The sequence below is a fragment of the Muscardinus avellanarius genome, assembly GCF_963383645.1.
Source record: "Muscardinus avellanarius genome assembly, chromosome: 4".
Classification (NCBI taxonomy): Eukaryota; Metazoa; Chordata; class Mammalia; order Rodentia; family Gliridae; genus Muscardinus; species Muscardinus avellanarius.
Window position 1 is genome coordinate 115467233 of NC_137789.1, and position 19175 is coordinate 115486407.

The 19175-nt window shown below is 37.7% G+C and overlaps 1 protein-coding gene across 2 annotated transcripts in view; it reads right to left on the reverse strand.

Annotated features, from left to right (window-relative positions):
• The window catches only part of CTNNA3 (catenin alpha 3), a gene marked incomplete at both ends in the record, with an annotated part of 1656346 nt that overhangs the window by 1288757 nt on the left and 348414 nt on the right, over positions 1-19175 (reverse strand). Inside the window, one exon of one of the 2 annotated variants that reach the window (XM_080694112.1) lies at positions 7514-7821. In XM_080694112.1, coding sequence (XP_080550238.1) covers positions 7514-7821 — 308 coding nt within the window. The remainder of the gene's footprint in view (positions 1-7513; positions 7822-19175) is intronic. The other variant, XM_080694111.1, reaches the window with a different exon arrangement.

Genomic DNA, 19175 nt, shown 5'->3' on the forward strand with positions numbered 1-19175 from the left:
ACCTAAGAGATATATAGATGTGCCTTGCAAACAAGTTCCAAATAGTAAGATAATTTCACTTATTTATCTCTGTGTACTCCTAGGTGACCTATATAATGCTAGCTTTTAGAAAATCAATACTTAGTATTCAGTCATTTTTTGTTAATTTTCCATGTGTGATAGAAAAGAATGTTTTACAACTTCTTGGTGAATTTAACCTTTTGTCTCTGGATTGTAAATATCATTAGCAATTTATATTTACTAATACTGATAGAGCTACACCAGCTTTGCTTGGTTAGTTGTTGAATATCTTTTTCATCCTTTGAGTTTCACACTTTCATCATTCTTATATTTTAGGTGTGCTTCTTATAAACAGCATGTAGCCAGGCATGGTGGTGCATGCTTGTAATCCCAGCGCTTGCGAGGCGGAGACAGGAGGATTGTGCAGGTTCGAAGCCAGCTGCGCTGGCTTAAGAGACCCTGTTTCCAAATAAAAAAGTATACAAAATAGGTCTGGGAGTGTAGCCTGGAGGTAGAAGGGCTTCCAGGAACCCCAGTACCACCAAAAAAATAAAAATAAAAAAAAAACAGCATGTAGCTAGATTTTGTTTTATTTATAAGCTGTTCATCTTTGGAGGATTTAGAATATCTTTTTAATATTTATCATAATTATGAGAATATTTGGATTCCTTTTACCATCATAGGTTATCTACAATCTATCTACCTCACATTTCCATGCTATTTTTCCCTCCATTCTTTTCTTCTTTTAGAAAGTCTGAGTTGTTGTTGTTGTTGTTGTTGTTTTGGCTTTTTTGCTTTTTTGTTCCATGTTTCTTTTCTCTGTTTGGAAGTTATATACTCTATTGCTGTACATTTTCCAGTGGTTACTCATTTAACATGCTCATCTAAATCAATATCTAAGGTAAATCACTCTTCTTCCCCCCAAATATGTAAAAATCCTAGAACTCTTAACTCTGATTTTATCTTTTCTTAATATATACTATTTTCCAGGCATGTTAATTCTGTATTTTTTAATTATATAAAGTATACATAGTCATTACTTTCTTTAAAAAATCAGGTATTTTAGTCATTTTAAATTCATGTATTACTTCCTATGCTCACAAATTCTTCTATCAGCATCTTTATTCTATAATAATTCTTTTTTTCTTTAGCAATTTTATACAGTGAAAAGTTGCTGGTAATAAACTATATAAGTTTGGAATTAGACAAAATTACCATTAATTTATCTTTGATCTTGAAAGATGGCTTCATTTTGTTTTGAATTCAAGGTTAGCAATTATTTTCTTGGCTGGGGATGGCTCAATGGTAGAGTACTTGCATAGTATATGCAATATCCTGGGTTCAATCCCCAGTATTAAAAAAAAAGTTGTTTTTCTCAGGATAAAATCACTATCTTGCTTTTAAGAAACTGCTGTCAGCCATCACTCACTGGCAATTATTTTCCTATATGTTTTATTAAAATATACTCTTTTTATCTTTAGTATTCTTCAACTTCACTGGATTTCTTTTTATATATTTTGTTGAGTTTTGGGGGGGCTAATTAGTTATGGAGAAAGGTATCTTACATAATATCTAGGAAATTCTTAGTTAATCTTGTTTACTTTCCTCTCGCATATCTTAGACTATTTTAGAACTTATCACACAAGCATTTATGCATATTAACTATTTCTTCAAAAAAAATTTTGTGTCTATGTCTTTCTGTGGGGAACTCAAAGTCACTTTTCTACATATCTTTCAGATTACGAATCCTCTATTTAACTTTAAGTTTTACCCAATCTTTACATTTGTGCTTATTATTTTCTCATTTTAGATAGTTCCGACTGGTCAATTTTGAAAATCTTTTGTTCCTACAACATATTCATAATATTTTAGGGAATGATGTATATAAAAGATACTAATTTATATTTAATATCTTATAATTTCAATATCTGTAGTGTTTGTAGATATGAATTGGCAGCTCATTCTTTTTGCAAAGTTGTTGGGAACCATCTTAGAGCCACACACTGAGATTAACATCTTGGACCAGCTTGGCTGGGTACACAGTACTAGATAGGTAGAATTTGTCCAAAAGCAGACAGATTTGGAATCAGAGTAAGGACTCGATGTCTCTTCCATCAGCCAGTAATGTTTAACCCTTCCTTCCTCTAGACTTGTCCCAGGACTGCTTTAATGTCTTTCCTTGTCTTGACCCCTGACAATCTGCTGGCTCCTGTGTTTGATCATTTTCTTTGAGGCCTTGTTTAAACCTTCTATAAAAGAAAAGTGCTGGCTGCAGGAGGGCAGGAGGTTCATGTCACCTCCTCTCCAGCTTCCCCAAATGTTAAATATAATATTTTTTCCAAATTATCATTCCTGACTATCATTTCATGTCAGAAATTTCTAATCAGTAACAACTTTCAGCAGCAGCTTTCTGTGGCAAGTACACAGAACACATAATGTCTGCTATAGAAAGCTTCACACACAATGATTTATTTATATATGTGTTATGAAAACTTATCTTCCTTGGAGTTATATGAGAACTTTTGAAGAGTTGGTATAAAGGGCAGAAAGAATTTGAGTTTACTTCTGGCAGCTCTCTAAAGGTATTACCAGTATAGGACAGCTTTAAATTAAATTTTTCGCTGGGGTTTTAGAGTCTACACAGATAATAAAAATTCTGACCCAAAGTCCAGATAAGGATAGGCTTATGGTTAGAAATATTCCAAGATACATCCTGTTCTTCTTTTTTTTTTATCAAGCCACCTCGAGCCAAAGGCAAGCTAGTCAAGGTTTCCAACTATCACCTACTGTATAAGGTAGTGTTTTTCTCATTCACCCAATATGATGGTCAAATATTAATGATTTCTAACTTCTTACAAGTCTCTCATATGTGACTTTCCCAATAGAAGGATACAGTATTTGTCTTTTGTCCTCAGCTCATGGACAATCTTTCAAAATTCAAGGTAACTGAAAAGGAATGTCCCACACCCCCAACTTGACACTCTGGATTTATGTTTTCTTTGTGTCTACCTTTGAATAATTCTTCTATCCTCAAAGAAGTATTTAAAATATTTTATCATTTTTGTCCTAACTCACTATATTTTTTAAAAATTCACTTTAAAGTACTTCGAGATATTAGGTATGCCTATTCTTTCTCCTTAGTTCCTAAGAATTAATCTGATTACTAAAGGTCTTGTTTTCTCCATTAAGTGGAAATGTAAGACTATAAGGACTATATTATCCAAAATTACTGTGTTTTGCCAAAAGTAACAGATCTTCAAAGTTGCAGAGAACCTAGATTAGGAATGGACCGCTACTGAGAAAAAGGAATATATACATTTTTTTCTTTTTGTGCTGTTTTAAATAAGAAAATATTTTGAGCAGCATACCACTTAAATTTGCTTTTAGTGGTTTCCCTCACTACAAACTCATGGCCCAGTTAGAAGTTAGACAAAATGGAGCTTTATACACCAAGTATACATGATTCCAGCTGGAGAAAGGAGAGAGAAGTGACCTTCATTCCAATACCACAAAATGACATGTAGTATTCTTATATCTATTCTCCAATTCAATGATCTTTACCCAGTTCTTACTATGTAAAGTATTGTTCTAGGTGTTAGGGATACAACCTTGAGCAAAAACCATATGAATATTGCTACCTCAATAAATAGATATAAGACAAGATAATCAAATAATATATCTTTAGAAATAAGAAATACTACACATATATCTTTTGCTAGTATCATATTAATAGCATGAGAAGGCAGATTATTTTCTATGTGCCATGATTATAATGGCTGTTTTTTTCCTCTGCACAGGAGAAAGTATTCCTTCAGATGTTTAAAGTTTTCAAAGCAATTTTCACTAGCAAAGTTTCCTGCTTAATGACATTTTCTAAATTCTATTAATCCACAATTTGACACTCCTCAACTCTCATTAATTTGCAAATGCAGAAGAAACACCCAATAATTCACACTAGACTTTCCAATAAATCAATTGATTTAGCCTATAGAGTGTTCTAATTCAACTTCTATTTCCTTCACCAATAAATCTCGCATTTCATACTCACAACCAGCCATGGGCCGAAATGAAGGATTTAACAAAAGATTCAGCATCATAGCTGTTAAGTAAGCACTCTGATACATTTCCATACTACGAACATTTAATAAAACTTGCTCCCAACAGAGTAGTTACCACGTCCATTTATTTCATAGTATTATATTTACAGGAGCAAAACAGAGCAAAGGTTATTTTAGATCCTTTATCAATAGAGATTCCTGTAAATAATGAATAGTTCAACCATTTGATTTATAAAATCATCTTAAAAAGTTAAATGTTCAATAAATTCTACTTTATCTAATTCAGACAGTTCCTGCAGCTCTTTGTAACTGGGAGATTAGAGATATGTATCAGAAATTTTGTGCTATTTTGGACACCCCTATCTCTGACAGGAACTTCATTTCAAAGGTCATAAGGACAGCATTAGGATCTCAGGGAAATACCTTCAGGACTTCTGGCTCGCTTGGTCAGAAGTGAGTCTGCCACCCAGAGAGCCTTTCCTGAAATGGAGAAGATTGTTCCCCTGTCTAAGCCCACTCCCATCAAAGTTATATACACTTTCTCCCCATCTCCACCCATCTCACTTTTAACAAAAGTGAGAAACAGAAGATGCCTCAGAAGAAAGAACAATTTGGAAGTCTTCTTTCTTCTTTATAATTCTAAGAATACAAATGCAGTGTCTGGGTTTAAGGAAGCATCCCCTGACACAATTTTGATTAGACTGTGGGAAATGTGCTGTGCAATTTTATCCATCTACTCTGACAAACTTCACCTCACCACATCAAACACTTCCCACTTATAGCCTATTTCTATTAAATGACCCACAAAATCTTATCCACCAAAAAGTTATCCCACATTTTGTACTTGGTTACATTTAGAGTTTTTCTGGTGGTTTATGGAAACTAAAAATCTGAGCATAAATTATGTTGAATTTTGATTAAGAACATTAAGTTCTAGCTATGAAAACTCAGTACAGCCTAGAGTTTGAAATTTTGAAAACAGAGAGACTAGACTCAAGCATTCTGCCTAGTACCCCCTCAATAGCTTTCTGACTTGAGCCAAGTTCTATGGCTTATGTATTACTTTTATCTTTTGTAAAATGAAAACAAAAATACCTTGCAGAGAACTATAATAATTAAGTTAATACTTAATGTAAAATGTTTAGCAATCAAGAAATATTATATATTTAATTTGTTGAGGGCCTAACACACTACTAGTATGATATCTACTAGTATATTATATTACCACTGGTATAAAAAACAGAGCTTATATTTTTATTTTGAAGACAAGGTATGCAACAAATGAGTAAGAATATTCAATGCTCATTATACCAGGCAAAAATTCGGTGATGGAATATTAGTAAAGTCATAAATGATCATCTACCTTATGAATAAATAGTTCCTAAAATTTTCACATGAAAAATAACTAGAATTCAATAATTTCACATGCATGTCAATAATTAGAAATTTAATAATGTTTGATTAGAAATAAACCTGTCTAAAAACATGTAATTAGGAAAAAATAAGTTATACTAAATTTAAATTTATATTAAAGTAGTAATACTAAAAACAATATAGGTATTATACAAATTATATTTAGCTTATTTTTAAATTATCAGTAAAACTTTAGTAATTTTAATAATTTTGAATTCTTCATATGAAAGAATCTGCCTCCAAATGGTCATCTCTAATAAGGAGAGTAATGGCTAAGATTTATTGAGCACTTATTATGTGACAGGCATCACTCTAAACATTTGTAACTGTGTTATTAATTAATTGATTCTGATGCCAGTATGATATAGGACCTGATATTCTCCTTATTTTACAGGTGAGAAAATGAGTGTTATATAGGTAACCTTCCAAGGTCACAATGATAGTAAATGCCACAGCTGAACTAGAAACCTAGGAATTAGGGATCTAGAATCCTTATCTTTAAACACTACATTATCTCTCTAAAGAACTACATATCTGACTGGGGTAGCTAATGGTTTTGACATCATATTTGAAGTTCTAATAAATGTCTTAACCTCAATATGCTCAAAACTGAGTTTTAGATCTCCTTCCCATAAACAGTTCCACCCACAGTCTTCCCCATCATGGTCAATGAATATTTCATTTACTCAGTTGCCCAACCAAAAAACAAGTAACAAAACAGAAACAAAATTAAGCAAACAAACAAAACCCCTTGATTTGCAGACACAGAGGTATGCTGTCCATATGCCCCTTCCAAGTGGAACTTTCTCTCCAAATGTGTGCAGAGCTGTCCACAGATGCACAGGGCTACTTTCCCACTCTCAGAGTTTTTCCCTTCCCAGGGCAAGGTGACCTGTATCCTGTGCCTGAAAGAGTAATAAAGGCCTGGCCATTTCTGCTCAATAAGGTGCACATTTCAGAGTACTGCTCTCTTAAGAACTTGCGGTGCATGGTCCCGGGTTTGGGGTCTGACTCTCAGGTAGACTTCTCTCTCTCCAGTCTTGTTCCCTCCTTTTTCCTTTCCCAGATGTTAATTTCTACTACCATCTTATATATCAAACTCCATTCTGTGTGGTTCCGAAGGACCCAGCCCACGACACCAGCTAGGATCGTCCCTTTTTCTCATGTCCCTCATCTATTCTGTCAAAATCCAGTTGATTCTACTTACAAAATGAAGTCTTGATGTCCAGTGATGCCCCCTTGTTGCTGACCAAAATGTGAGGTGGAATGAGGTGGGGCATGTAAAGTGTGAGAATGGAACCTGAGCTACCACCAGAGACTCTCCCCTGGTTTTTCATCTTCAGTTTATGCTACACACACAGCCAACATAGTCCTTTTAAAACACAAGTCTCAGCATGCAAAAGCTTAAAATGGACCCTTAATGCACTCACAGGGGATTCTACTCAGCCCCCATAGCCTGGTCCCACTGGCTGTTTTCTTGTCCCCTTGCTGTCTTCCAGCCCAGCACCCTGGCTTTTTACTGTCACTTAAACACAAGTAACACGTCTCTGAGCCTTTGCTACAGGTCTCCATCTGCTCCATCTTCCAGCCTCCTTTAGGCCTCTGATAGTATCTCACCTTTTCCTCATAACATATTAAATAATTTATTGCCTATATTCCCCTGCTAACATGCAAGCTCTAGTGAATGGCAGTGATTAGACATATCCCAAGCACATAGAATAGCACCAATAGTAATCATGTGCAGAGTGAATAAATCCTGCATTACAGAAGTTGACCTATGTAAAATAAAGTCATCATTTCCATTTACTGCACAATTCTGATTCAGAGTCACTGGCTTTCTTGGCAGAAGTGTAAAGGAATCAGAAGTCTACTGAAAGAATATTTTCCTGTAAATCATTAGAGGACAAAAGAAGATCATAGCGAATGATAAGTGGATTTTTATCCTCTCATACTCTAAACTCCAACATATGGATCTGAAAGCCAGCTTTTGTTTATTTTTGTACTGAGACATCAAATCACACTTTGCCTTTCTCTAGACTTACCTCCAGCTCATCAAGTGCACTTCCCAGGGTTGCTGCTTGTGGTTCCAATGGGGCTGCTATATTCTGGATGCCTTGGGAAGCATTTGAAATTACATTGAGGGCATTCTGAATTTCTTCACAGACGGTATCCTTACTGGCTTTGAGAGAAGCAACATCGGAATGCTCCAAACAAGCTGAACAGATTGAATGCAAGAGTGGAGAGTTCTCCTTCAATGTGGCCCGGGCACCTGCAATTTCATCCCTCTGGTTTGGAGATTTTAAGTCCTGAGAAGGAAAATTAAAAAGTAGTTTCTTATCATGGGTTATGGCTAAAGCTTTATACACAGAAGATCTTTCTATCTATAAAAATGAAAAAGCTAATAGACACAAAAAAGACAGTTATAAGTTAATCAAAGGCATTTCTGCACTGCTCCAAATTCTGAAGTTTTACAATAGGGATGGAGAGACAGTTCCCAAATAAAAATCACAATGGTGCAGATATGTAAAAACCAGGTAGATCTTAATGTTTGTCAATCATATCCTCATCAGTCTCTACAATACTTTGGCATTCACATTATTAAGTGCATTATAAAAGAGCTTAAAGTATAAAGGTGCTGATTACTTTTGCCCATAAATATTGATAACTGCATTTAACTTCTCATCAAAACAGAAATGAAGCAAATTAAAAAAACACCAAATAAAGCCTCTCGCCATTCAGCTATTTTTCTGCTCTTTTTTTAGAAATACTAATCAATCCTGGATTCTTCTTCCTTTGATATTTATTAAACAAATAATTATTGAGCACTGAGCAGATGCCAGCCATCTGCTAGACTCCCAGTATCCAAATGTGAGCCATCTGCAAGGACCTGTCCTCTCAAGCTTATGTCATTGTATGGGAGGACAGGGGCCTATAGACAAACAATAAATTAGGTAGACAAATATATGAGGCAACTTTAATTAGTGATAAATTCAATGAAGAAAACACAAAAGTAAAATGTCATAGAGACTGACTTGAGGTAGGAAAGCTGCTTTGATTAGCACTCAGCAAGTATATTTCTGCAGAGATGACAATTTGAATTAAATCTAAATGAAAAGCTTTATGAAGAGAGGGGAAAAACTACCTATCTACATGATAGCTAACCCAAACCAATTTAAGATACATTGAAAAAATTCTGACAAGTACCACCTTAACCAAGGAACAAAAGTTGATATCATCAGTGGTATCACATGGCTATCATGCACTTTTTGACATATTGTGGCAAAAAAGAGCATGCCATTTCTATGATATTCTCCCCCAAAAATCCATAAACCCCAATCCAATCTCAAGAAATACAATCAACCTACATGGTACTTGGGGAGTATTCCTCAAAGCCATTAAGATGAGGAAAACTAAGGAGACTGATCGTCAAACTGCCCTAAACTAGAAAAGACTTAGAAGACATGGCAAATAAATGTGATATGATACTCTGAACTAGGTTCTGGAACAGAGGAAGACTCCCACAGCAATTTCATGCAGATCTTGAGAAAGCTCGATCAGGGGATCCGCAGTGGCGTAGATCCCCCATGAAGTATGTCTGGCATTCCTTTCTTCATAAAATTATTTCAGGATTATTTGGATTAATATGTATAATTGGAATTTTATGTATAAACATTATAACTAAAGCTGATGGGGAGTGGCTTGTGAGAGAATCAGATGGCAAAGATATCTTCCCAAAGATAAAAATATTGGGCCAAATATTAAGTTCAAGCTGACCTTAGTGAGAGCCACTGTATACGATTAAGTTTGAGACAGCCTTGTGAAGTGAGACAAAATATACTATGTCCAGCACCCTTGCCCTAAACTTTATAGAAAATAATAATTTTTACTGTCCTTGGCAATCCTGCTTGCATGACTATGATCTTGCTTTTCTGCCAAAATATAAAGTATAAAAACTCTAACAAATCCTGAAAAAAATGAAGAAGATTGAATCTGAATCGTGTGGCGTCTTCTCTCATCGGCCTCAGTTTTCCCCTCATCAACACACAAACCCCGACTCTGCTAAGGCTGGACCCCGGCAGAAGACATTCATGAAAATCTGGTAAAATTTATCTATTGGTAAATCTGTTAAAGTTCAACTATTAATAGTTGATAGTGATGCATCAATATTTTTTCTTGTGGTAAATATTAAGACACAGTGGAACAAACTGAGAAAAGGGTAATTGGGAACTTTCAGTGTTATGTAATTTTTCAATAAATTTAAACTTATTCTCCCAAATCTTATTTATTCTCTCTGGTTTAAAATTTTATTTATTTATTTATTTATTTATTTATTTATTTATTTACTTATTGCAGCACTGGGGGTGGAACCCAGGGACATTCTACCTCCAAGCTATACCCCCAGTCCTATCTTATTCTTTATTTTGAAAGAGGGTCTCACTAAGCTGCCAAGGGCCTCAGTAAGTAGCTGAGGCTGTCTGTCAAACACGATCCTCCTGTCTCAGCCTCCCAAATGCTGGGATTACAAGCATGTGCCACCACACCTGGTTTTGAAGTTTTAATTTAATGGACATTTATAATAGTTTTTGTGCTTCACATATAATGTATTACATAATCTTCATTACAATTTGGGATGAGTGTGATTAGTATGCCACTTTAAGATAAGAAAATTAATGTTTCAAGAGAACAAGTTATTTAGCCAAGTAGTAGAGGTATATTGTACATTTCTACTATTATAACCTATCACATGACTCCCAAGCCCTGATCCTAACAACTATGTTATGCTCTTTGTTGTTATAAAGAATTTCCCATATGTGCTATAAAAAAAAAAATGAGGGCTCACCAGGCATGGTAGCACATGCCTATAATCCCAGTACTTGGGAGTCTAAGGCAAAAGGATCACAGGTTTGTGACCAGCCTTAGCAACTTAAGGAGATTCCACAACTTAGGAAGACCATGTTTCAAGATAAGAAAAAAAATTAAAATATAGCTGGGGGTATAGCTCTGTAGCTCAGAGGTAGAATGCCCCTGGGTTCAATTCTCAGTAACACACACACACACACACACACACACACACACACACACACGAAGACTTGCTTATATATCATACTTCTACATAATATCTTCTATACTTCCATATAGCTGATCATCACAACACCCTTCAAGGGAGTTAGGCTTGTATTATTGGCCCTATTTTATCTAAAGAGGTATTTAGTGTAAGAAGATTAAGAGGCCAGTAAAAGAACGGAGATGTAAACCTAAGTCTTTCAATTGTAACCCCATGAAACCCTGAAACTCCATGCTATTTTTTTTCAAAACACTGCCACCTCAGAAAACTGTTGTCTGTAGTTAATAAATGGCTTGTGCTACTATATTTTTAGTTCCTTCCCTTCTGAAAATAAAGGCTGTCTGCTACTTCAGGCAGGATTTAGGGAGATTAGCTTTTTTACAAGATGTAGGGAGGACAGTTAGAAGTAGCTGTCAACCCACTGTTTATACTCACTAATTATCCAAGAAAAGGCATTCTGTGGTTTTCTTGGCTTGCTGCAATTTCCCCCTTATTTTGGGTCTGGGTTCTAGTTTCAACTCGTTCATAAGGACTATAAACTGGGTAAAATATTTACCATTCAAGAGTTTGGTTTTTCTGCTTGTACAACTGGGGATATTGATACTTCTGTCAACCTTATCCCAACACTGAGTACCTAGCTCTCCAGAAATGAAGTAAGTGTGGGAAACAGTAAAGAATTATAAAAAGATTATAGAATTACTTTGTTCCTTAAATATATCAAACTTGGATACTTTTTTGTCCTCTGGTGGTCTTAGTGATGTTCATACTCCCCACAATTTTATAACACTGCTTACATTCATCACATTGTGACTTAGAGGACAGTTTGATATGTAGAATGCAAAGCTTCTCAGCAGAATAACCATAAAAATTACAAATACGCAGGGAGAGCTGAGAAAGATTCTCCATATTTTACAATCTAGTCACCATTTATCATGTATTTTCTTCTGACGTGACCTATATATTATACTTATTTAGATTGGCGGTGTCCAAAATTTGATGGTTTCTGAAAAGTGAAAAACTATGAACATAAATTCTTACAAAGAGGGCTAAAGTTAAAATATTATTTCTGTTGCTCTGATGGTGGCTATGTGTGTATCTTACTATACACGGTGGTGATTTTAATGCTGTGGGGATTTTGGAATTTAAAAATATGAATACATTTTGGCTTTTGACCCCATGCTTTGTCTTCTGTGCCCAAGGAAATTATAGAATCCTTAATGAGCACTAGTACCCCAGATAGCAAGACCATGAAGCCAAGGACAGGATCCATGAGCGTGAAAGTAATTTATTATGACAGTGGATGGAGGAAAGAGGGGCAAGGTGAAATTTAGGGAAGGAATATCGAAAAGGAAAGAATCTTTCACCCAAAATATCACGCATGATAAATTTAATGTAGTAAGTAGATGCATAGAAAAAAAGAAAAATAATGACTATTGTTCTCCTAAATAAAAGATGTTATAACGGTGTTTGTGGTTGTTTTGTTTTAACTAATGGGTTATCATGGGTATAAAGGTTCACAGATTGTCTATTTATCCTAAGATTCTAAACTAGGTCAAAATATAAATTAAATGTTAAAGTCAGTTAGGGATTTCTCTGGATGCAAAAGTATACAGAATTCGGCTCCTGACAGATTGATACTTATTTAATATTTTTTTAAATGTTCCAGAAAAAAAAAGAAGCTTACATGAGATTTCAAAGTTAAGGAAACATTAAATGTTTCCAGCTGATGAAAAAACTCACAGATGGGATTCAAAGGAAGACCTTACAGGTTTGTGAAAATGCATGGAGAAGTAACATATACGTTTTAACCCTGGCAAGAGAACAAAATGTATTTGGGGATTTTAAAGATCACTTAATATAAAAGTGGAGGGCTCTAAGGTGTCAAATAATTCAACCATTTATTAAAAAAATATTTTTTTTATTATTTATTTTTTGCAGGTCTGGGGATGGAACCCAGGGGCATTTGACCTCCAAGCTACATCCCCTTCCCTATTGTTTATTATTTATTTGAAACAGGGTCTCACTAAGTTGCAAAGCATCTCACTACGTAGCCGAGGCTGTCCATGAACCATGATCCTCCAGACTCAGCCTCCCGAATGCTGGGATTACAAATGTGCGCCACCACGCCCAGCTTTCAAAAATATTGATGAGCCTCGGATAATGTGCCAGCTGTTGGGAATGCAGAGATAAAGAACTCAAAGACCAGAAGGGGAGACAAACAATATATGTGGAAACTAAAATAAAATTACAGGATAGAAGAATGTCCCTCTGTGTCGTGCGCAGTGACGACTCTTACACGATCTTCCTCAAGCAGTTTTATTACCCCAGGTTCTTTTACAGTTCCCGTTCCTCTTTAATGCTCTCTCAGGTAAAAACAACATCAGTCTTCTATCTTCTCCCTCATCACTCCACCAACCCTCCTCCGTGGCACTCTACGTCTCTGCTGCAGCACACACCGGTCACAGTGGTGGCTTTGTGAACATGTCCGTCCCAGCTCGGAGCCCAGAGCAGTCCGCCAAGGAACTGCTCTTCCTGTCCACCAACCCTCTTAGCTCCTTCTCCCTCTCCTTCCTCCCCGCTAGGGCATGCGCGCTTTTTAACCTTCTCCTGGGCGGGCAGGTGGTAGCACGAGGCGTTGTGTCACTAATTATCCGTAAGGCGCCTGATAGGGCTCACTGCGCAGGCTCAGGGCACCGCCAGCCTCGTGAGCCTCGTGACTTGGCTGCAAGCCCAGGCGCCATCTTGAGTTCACACTGGCAACAAGCCTGGGTGCCACCTCGGTCCTGCCGAGTGGGCCCCAACATATCTCCCTTTTTGTTTTATTAAAATAAGGCTCGGGATCGTGCCTGTCTTAGGTTGCCGACCCTCAAGGACCATTCTTACCCGTCATTGGGAGAACAATAGCATGATTGTTTCCCTGTCTTAGGTTGAAAGGTCCCGGGGACGATCTTACCCGTCACTGACTACCGATCCAGCATACTGAGCCGTACATGGGGAGATAAGCCAGCTTCTAGGGCTGCCAGAGCTTGCACCAATATGCGCTGTTGTTGCAGTGTGCGTTGTAGAGTTCGCCTGATATATCCAACCATGAAACATCATGCTACCACCAGCAAGAATGCCCAGAACGCCATGCCACCCCAGTCTTTTAAAAAACCCAATGTTCCGTGTATTAAGTCCATTCATTGTTGCACTGCGGCGACTTCCACGCGGGTAGAATTAATTGCAGCGATGGATGCTCATAGCTCAATCATGGTGTGTTCAAATTCACGGCTCCAAGTTCCTAGAAGCATCTTGCTTAATTGACGAAACAAATTGCCTGCATGGGAGAAATTCTGATACTGCACATACGTTATACATATAGTCCAGATAATTGAGCTTACTGAGCCATGCCAGCAGCCACATGTGAGGATAGAGCATTCATAGTGGCTGCAATAACTGCCACGGCCACAGAGGCCACAATTACAGCAATAAGAGCAGAAATTCCAAAGTCTCCAAGGGTGCATAGAAGCATAGCAGAAAGTCAGAAAACAGGTATCAATAAAACAACCTAAACTATCATTAACCAAGGTAAAGGAAGAGGGAAAGTAGAAATAATTCCCCAAAGATCTTAAAGAAAACAACTCATCTCTACTGTACCGAGCAGCAGTTTACAACTCTTACGTTAGGAACTAATCTTCTGACCTATCCTTTACACATTAGGCGCCTTTTCCAACTAACCTCAGGTGTCTTCCATCTATGGTGGCGGATTAGGAGAGGGAGTCGAATCAGGACCAGCCCGATTCTCTAACTTGCTTACACTAAAAAATATCCTCCTTAATGGAGCCCCCTTTGATCGGGGAAAATACAGCGCTGTCCCTCGCTTTTCCGCGAGCCTCGCTTATCCGCGAGCCTTATTTACTCCTATCTTGTCGAATCAGGACCAGCCCGATTCTCTAACCTACCTACACTAAAAAATATCCTCCTTAATGGAGCCCCCTTTGATCGGGGAAAATACAGCGCTGTCCCTCGCTTTTCCGCGAGCCTCGCTTATCCGCGAGCCTTATTTACCTCCTTAATGGAGCCCCCTTTGATCGGGGAAAATAACCCTCCGTAAACGGAGCCTCCTCCTCCCTTTTCGGAGTCAAGGAGTACTTACCAGCCAGCTGCCCTCCTTAATGGAGCCCCCTTTGATCGGGGAAAATAACCCTCCGTAAACGGAGCCTCCTCCTCCCTTTCCGGAGTCAAGGAGTACTTACCAGCCAGCTGCCCTGGACTGCTGAGGTTCTGATCAAAGCGAAGGTCCCCGTACGGGCCACCATTTGTCGTGCGCAGTGACGACTCTTACACGATCTTCCTCAAGCAGTTTTATTACCCCAGGTTCTTTTACAGTTCCCGTTCCTCTTTAATGCTCTCTCAGGTAAAAACAACATCAGTCTTCTATCTTCTCCCTCATCACTCCACCAACCCTCCTCCGTGGCACTCTACGTCTCTGCTGCAGCACACACCGGTCACAGTGGTGGCTTTGTGAACATGTCCGTCCCAGCTCGGAGCCCAGAGCAGTCCGCCAAGGAACTGCTCTTCCTGTCCACCAACCCTCTTAGCTCCTTCTCCCTCTCCTTCCTCCCCGCTAGGGCATGCGCGCTTTTTAACCTTCTCCTGGGCGGGCAGGTGGTAGCACGAGGCGTTGTGTCACTAATTATCCGTAAGGCGCCTGATAGGGCTCACTGCGCAGGCTCAGGGCACCGCCAGCCTCGTGAGCCTCGTGACTTGGCTGCAAGCCCAGGCGCCATCTTGAGTTCACACTGGCAACAAGCCTGGGTGCCACCTCGGTCCTGCCGAGTGGGCCCCAACACCTCTGCTTAAAAGGATTAAAGAAATTTACCAGAAAAAGTGAATATTTTTCCAGTGCTTTTATTTGGGGGGTCATCATTGCTACATACAAATTTTATATATCCAAAGTGTACATGATGCACTGATATGTATATATCATGTAATGATTACAGGACTCAAATTAACTAATAAATTAATCACATAGTATAGTACATGTGTACAGTGTATTATGAAGATAGTTAATATCAAGTTTCAAGTTAGCGATACACTATTATTACTTATCATTACTATGCTATAATTATATATTCATAAATTATTATAAAACTATAAGTTTGTCTCTTTGACCAGTATTTTTCCCATACTCCATCCCTGGAAATTACTATAAAGCTCTGCTTCTCCGAGTTGACTCTTAGAGATAACACAGAGGAGTTAAACCACAATGTCTTTCTGTGTCTGGCTGATTTCACTTAGCATATGCCTTCCAGATTCATCTAAGTTGTTGTAAATGGCAGGATTTTAGATAAAGTGAATCTTAAATAGTAAATAGAATTTATGCCTATGAATAATGCAGAACAAAACAACAGGCAAAGAAAACAGAATGTGCACAGGCCTGAAAAATGAAAGGGCAAGGAACACAGACCACTGTAGGTGATGCTGCAAACACAGAAAAAGTAGGGATGTTGATGAACCCAGCTGGGAAGGTGGGCATGAGATAGCCCACACACGACACCAAAGATCTCTGAAAACAAGCTCAAATGTGCATTTTCAAACACTTCTCTGGCAATAGCCTATTGAATAGATTAAGGGAGATGGCGTTGAAATCAGTTAGACCAGGCGATAATCCTGGTCCAGGTAAGAAACAATGAGTGCCTAAAAATGAAACACTCTTGCTAGAATCTTACTATTGCAGGATATATCCATGTAACATTTAAGAGGTAAAAATGGTAAGCTTTAGGGATTTTTAAATGGAAATGAGAAGTTATGTAGAAGTATCTAGGAAATGATTTCAGTAATTGTATACACAGTAATGCATTCATCAGGATGGAAATAAAGAAAAAGTATGTATTTTGAAGAGAAGGGTAAAGTACATTTTGTCACCTACCAAATGTGAGATGCAGCATAAGATCTAAATGAAAATACACTACACATGCATCTAGAATTCAGAGAATATGGCCTAGAAGTAAAAATATGTGAATCACCAGCTTCTGCTAGGAGCCAACACTGTGTGTGAAGGTTACAGGGCTTTCATCCAGCATGAATTACAGGCAGGAGAGGAAGCTGGGAGTCATCCTGCAGTGTTCTGGAGGATGTTAGGCTCACATAAAATTATGTGCTAGCCCCAAAGGCCAAATATTGCCTATATTTAAAATACCAAGCCAAGCGTGGTACCATATACTGTGATCCTAGTACTTGGGAGGCTGACACGGGAGAATCCCAGGTTCGTGGCCAGCCTCATCAGCTTAGCGAGGCCCTCTGTAACTTAGTGAGACTTTGCTTTAAAAGAAAATAAAAATAAAATGGGGTTTTGGGGTGTCGCTCACAGATAGAATGCCCCTGTGTTTCATGCTCAGTAACAAATAAATAAATAAATAATAAATAAATAAATAAATACCAAACAAGGCATAAGAAAATATTCTAATTTTTAAGCTTAAAGTTATATAAAAATAAAATAAGAAGTAAAAAACACATGTACACCAAAGTTTAGAACCAGAATTCCTGTGGGCAATCATCATTATCTATCAGTGTAAGAAACCACATGGAAAGACAGGATTACTTTTGTATCAGGGAATCTTAAAAATATTTGGTCTGCTCACCTTGAATAAAAGAAATTTATATTGGAGAACACGAAACAAAAATATCTAAAAATCATGAAAACTTGATAACAAAGACTTTTAACTAAATCTAGAAACACTAGATAAAGGAAGTAGCTTTTCAATTTTGAGTAAAATAAATAAAAATTTGTCTGTTAATATTGCTGCCTCTCCTACTTCATCATACTTGTCTCGAATGCAAGGATTATAACTTATTTATTTAACATCCTATTACCTAGTGACATATATAGCACATTTTACAAGTTTTATACATTTTTGTTATAGAAACAAAAAGACTAATTAAAAAAGTCAAAGGAAGTTAAGCTCAAAGGGGGATAAAATCCTTAGAGGTGATTTTTCCAAGAAATAAAATTTGTGAAAAATATACTTTAATACAGGAAATTTAGACACATTTATATATAACAATGATAATAGCAAAAGAGATTTTTTTTAGTACTGAGGGTTGAACCCAGGAGCACTCTACCTCTGAGCTACAACCCTAGCCCTATTTTTTATTCTTTATTTTGAAACAGGGTGTCACTACATTGTGGAGTGCCTCACAAGTTGCTGAGGCTGGCCGCAAACCTGAAATCCTCCTGTCTCACCCTCTCAAGTACTAGGATTATAAGCATGTGACACCACTCCTGGCTAAAAGAGAAAAATTAAACTATACTTACTGCCAGAACCAGCCGGCAAGAGTATGGGTTCTGAAGAGAGGCGTGAGGATGAAGAATTTTTCATTCTAACGTGGGGGAGCCGCCAGCCTACTACCTCTACTGGCCAACCCCTGTTCTTGGATCAATATTTCCTACAGGTCGACGACTATGCCTGGGTCAGTATTCTCTATTGCGCCGACGCTCCTGGCCAATGCCTACTTTTGGGTCAATCTCATCTTTATTGCGCCGACGCTGGGTTTGTTTTTCCAGAGGTATTTATATAGTCACAGGTCAATCAACATTCTCATGCTACCACCACCAGAATACAATAAAGACCAATAAAAAACACATACATTACAGATAGGCCTATCAGTACCCTCGTGGCATCACCACCTGATCCTCTCTCAGACCTCTTTGAACTTTCCATAACCCCAAACCTTGTTGACTCTGGGCGAAGGACAGTCAGCTGAGTCAGAGACACTAATCTAGGGGAAAGCCTTAATGGCTCCCCACAACTTACCTTCACATTAAATATTAATTAGATCATTGGTATACCACTCTTGGAAACTGGTTGATAGTATCTACTAAAGCTGAGCATAGACACACCCTATTTTCCCAGCTATTCCACTCCCAGAAAGGATGCACACTTATGAAAATATGCTCACTTGTTCATCAAGACACACACACTAAAATGTTCGTAGAAACCTTGCACATCATAGTTCCAAAATGCAAGCAACCCTAAGTAAGGAGAACTAAAAAAAATGTAGCCACATACGATGATATAATACATGGAATGAAAAACACCACATGCAAAAGATTGATACCATATATAAAGTTCACACTCCAACTAATCTATGGTGTTAGAAATAAAAATACTGGTTATTCGTAAGGGCTGATTAAAGGCTGGAAAGGGATAAGGAATATGTTGTTGCTGTTGTTGTTGTTGTTGTTGTTGTTGTTGTTGTTGTTATTGTTTTGGTGGTACTGGGGTTCCTGAAAGCCCTTCTCCCTCCGGGCTACACTCCCAGGCCTATTTTATATATTTTTATTTGGAAACAAAGTCTCTTAAGCCAGCGAGGCTGGCTCCAAACCAGCATGATCCTCCTGTCTCCGCCTCCCAAGTGCGGGGATTACAAGCGTGCACCACCACGCCCGGCATGGAATATTTTGGATTCTAGTAATTTTCTACTTCCTGTCCTGGATGTGAGTTACATGTGCAGTTAAGAAAAATTCATCAAGCTGTACATTTTTTAGCTGTGAATATTTCTGAGTATATGTCATACTATAATAAGAGAAAGCTTACTCAAAATCAAAGAAAACAAAAATGTTATTAAAGCCAAGCAGAGAGCCATGGTATGTACCT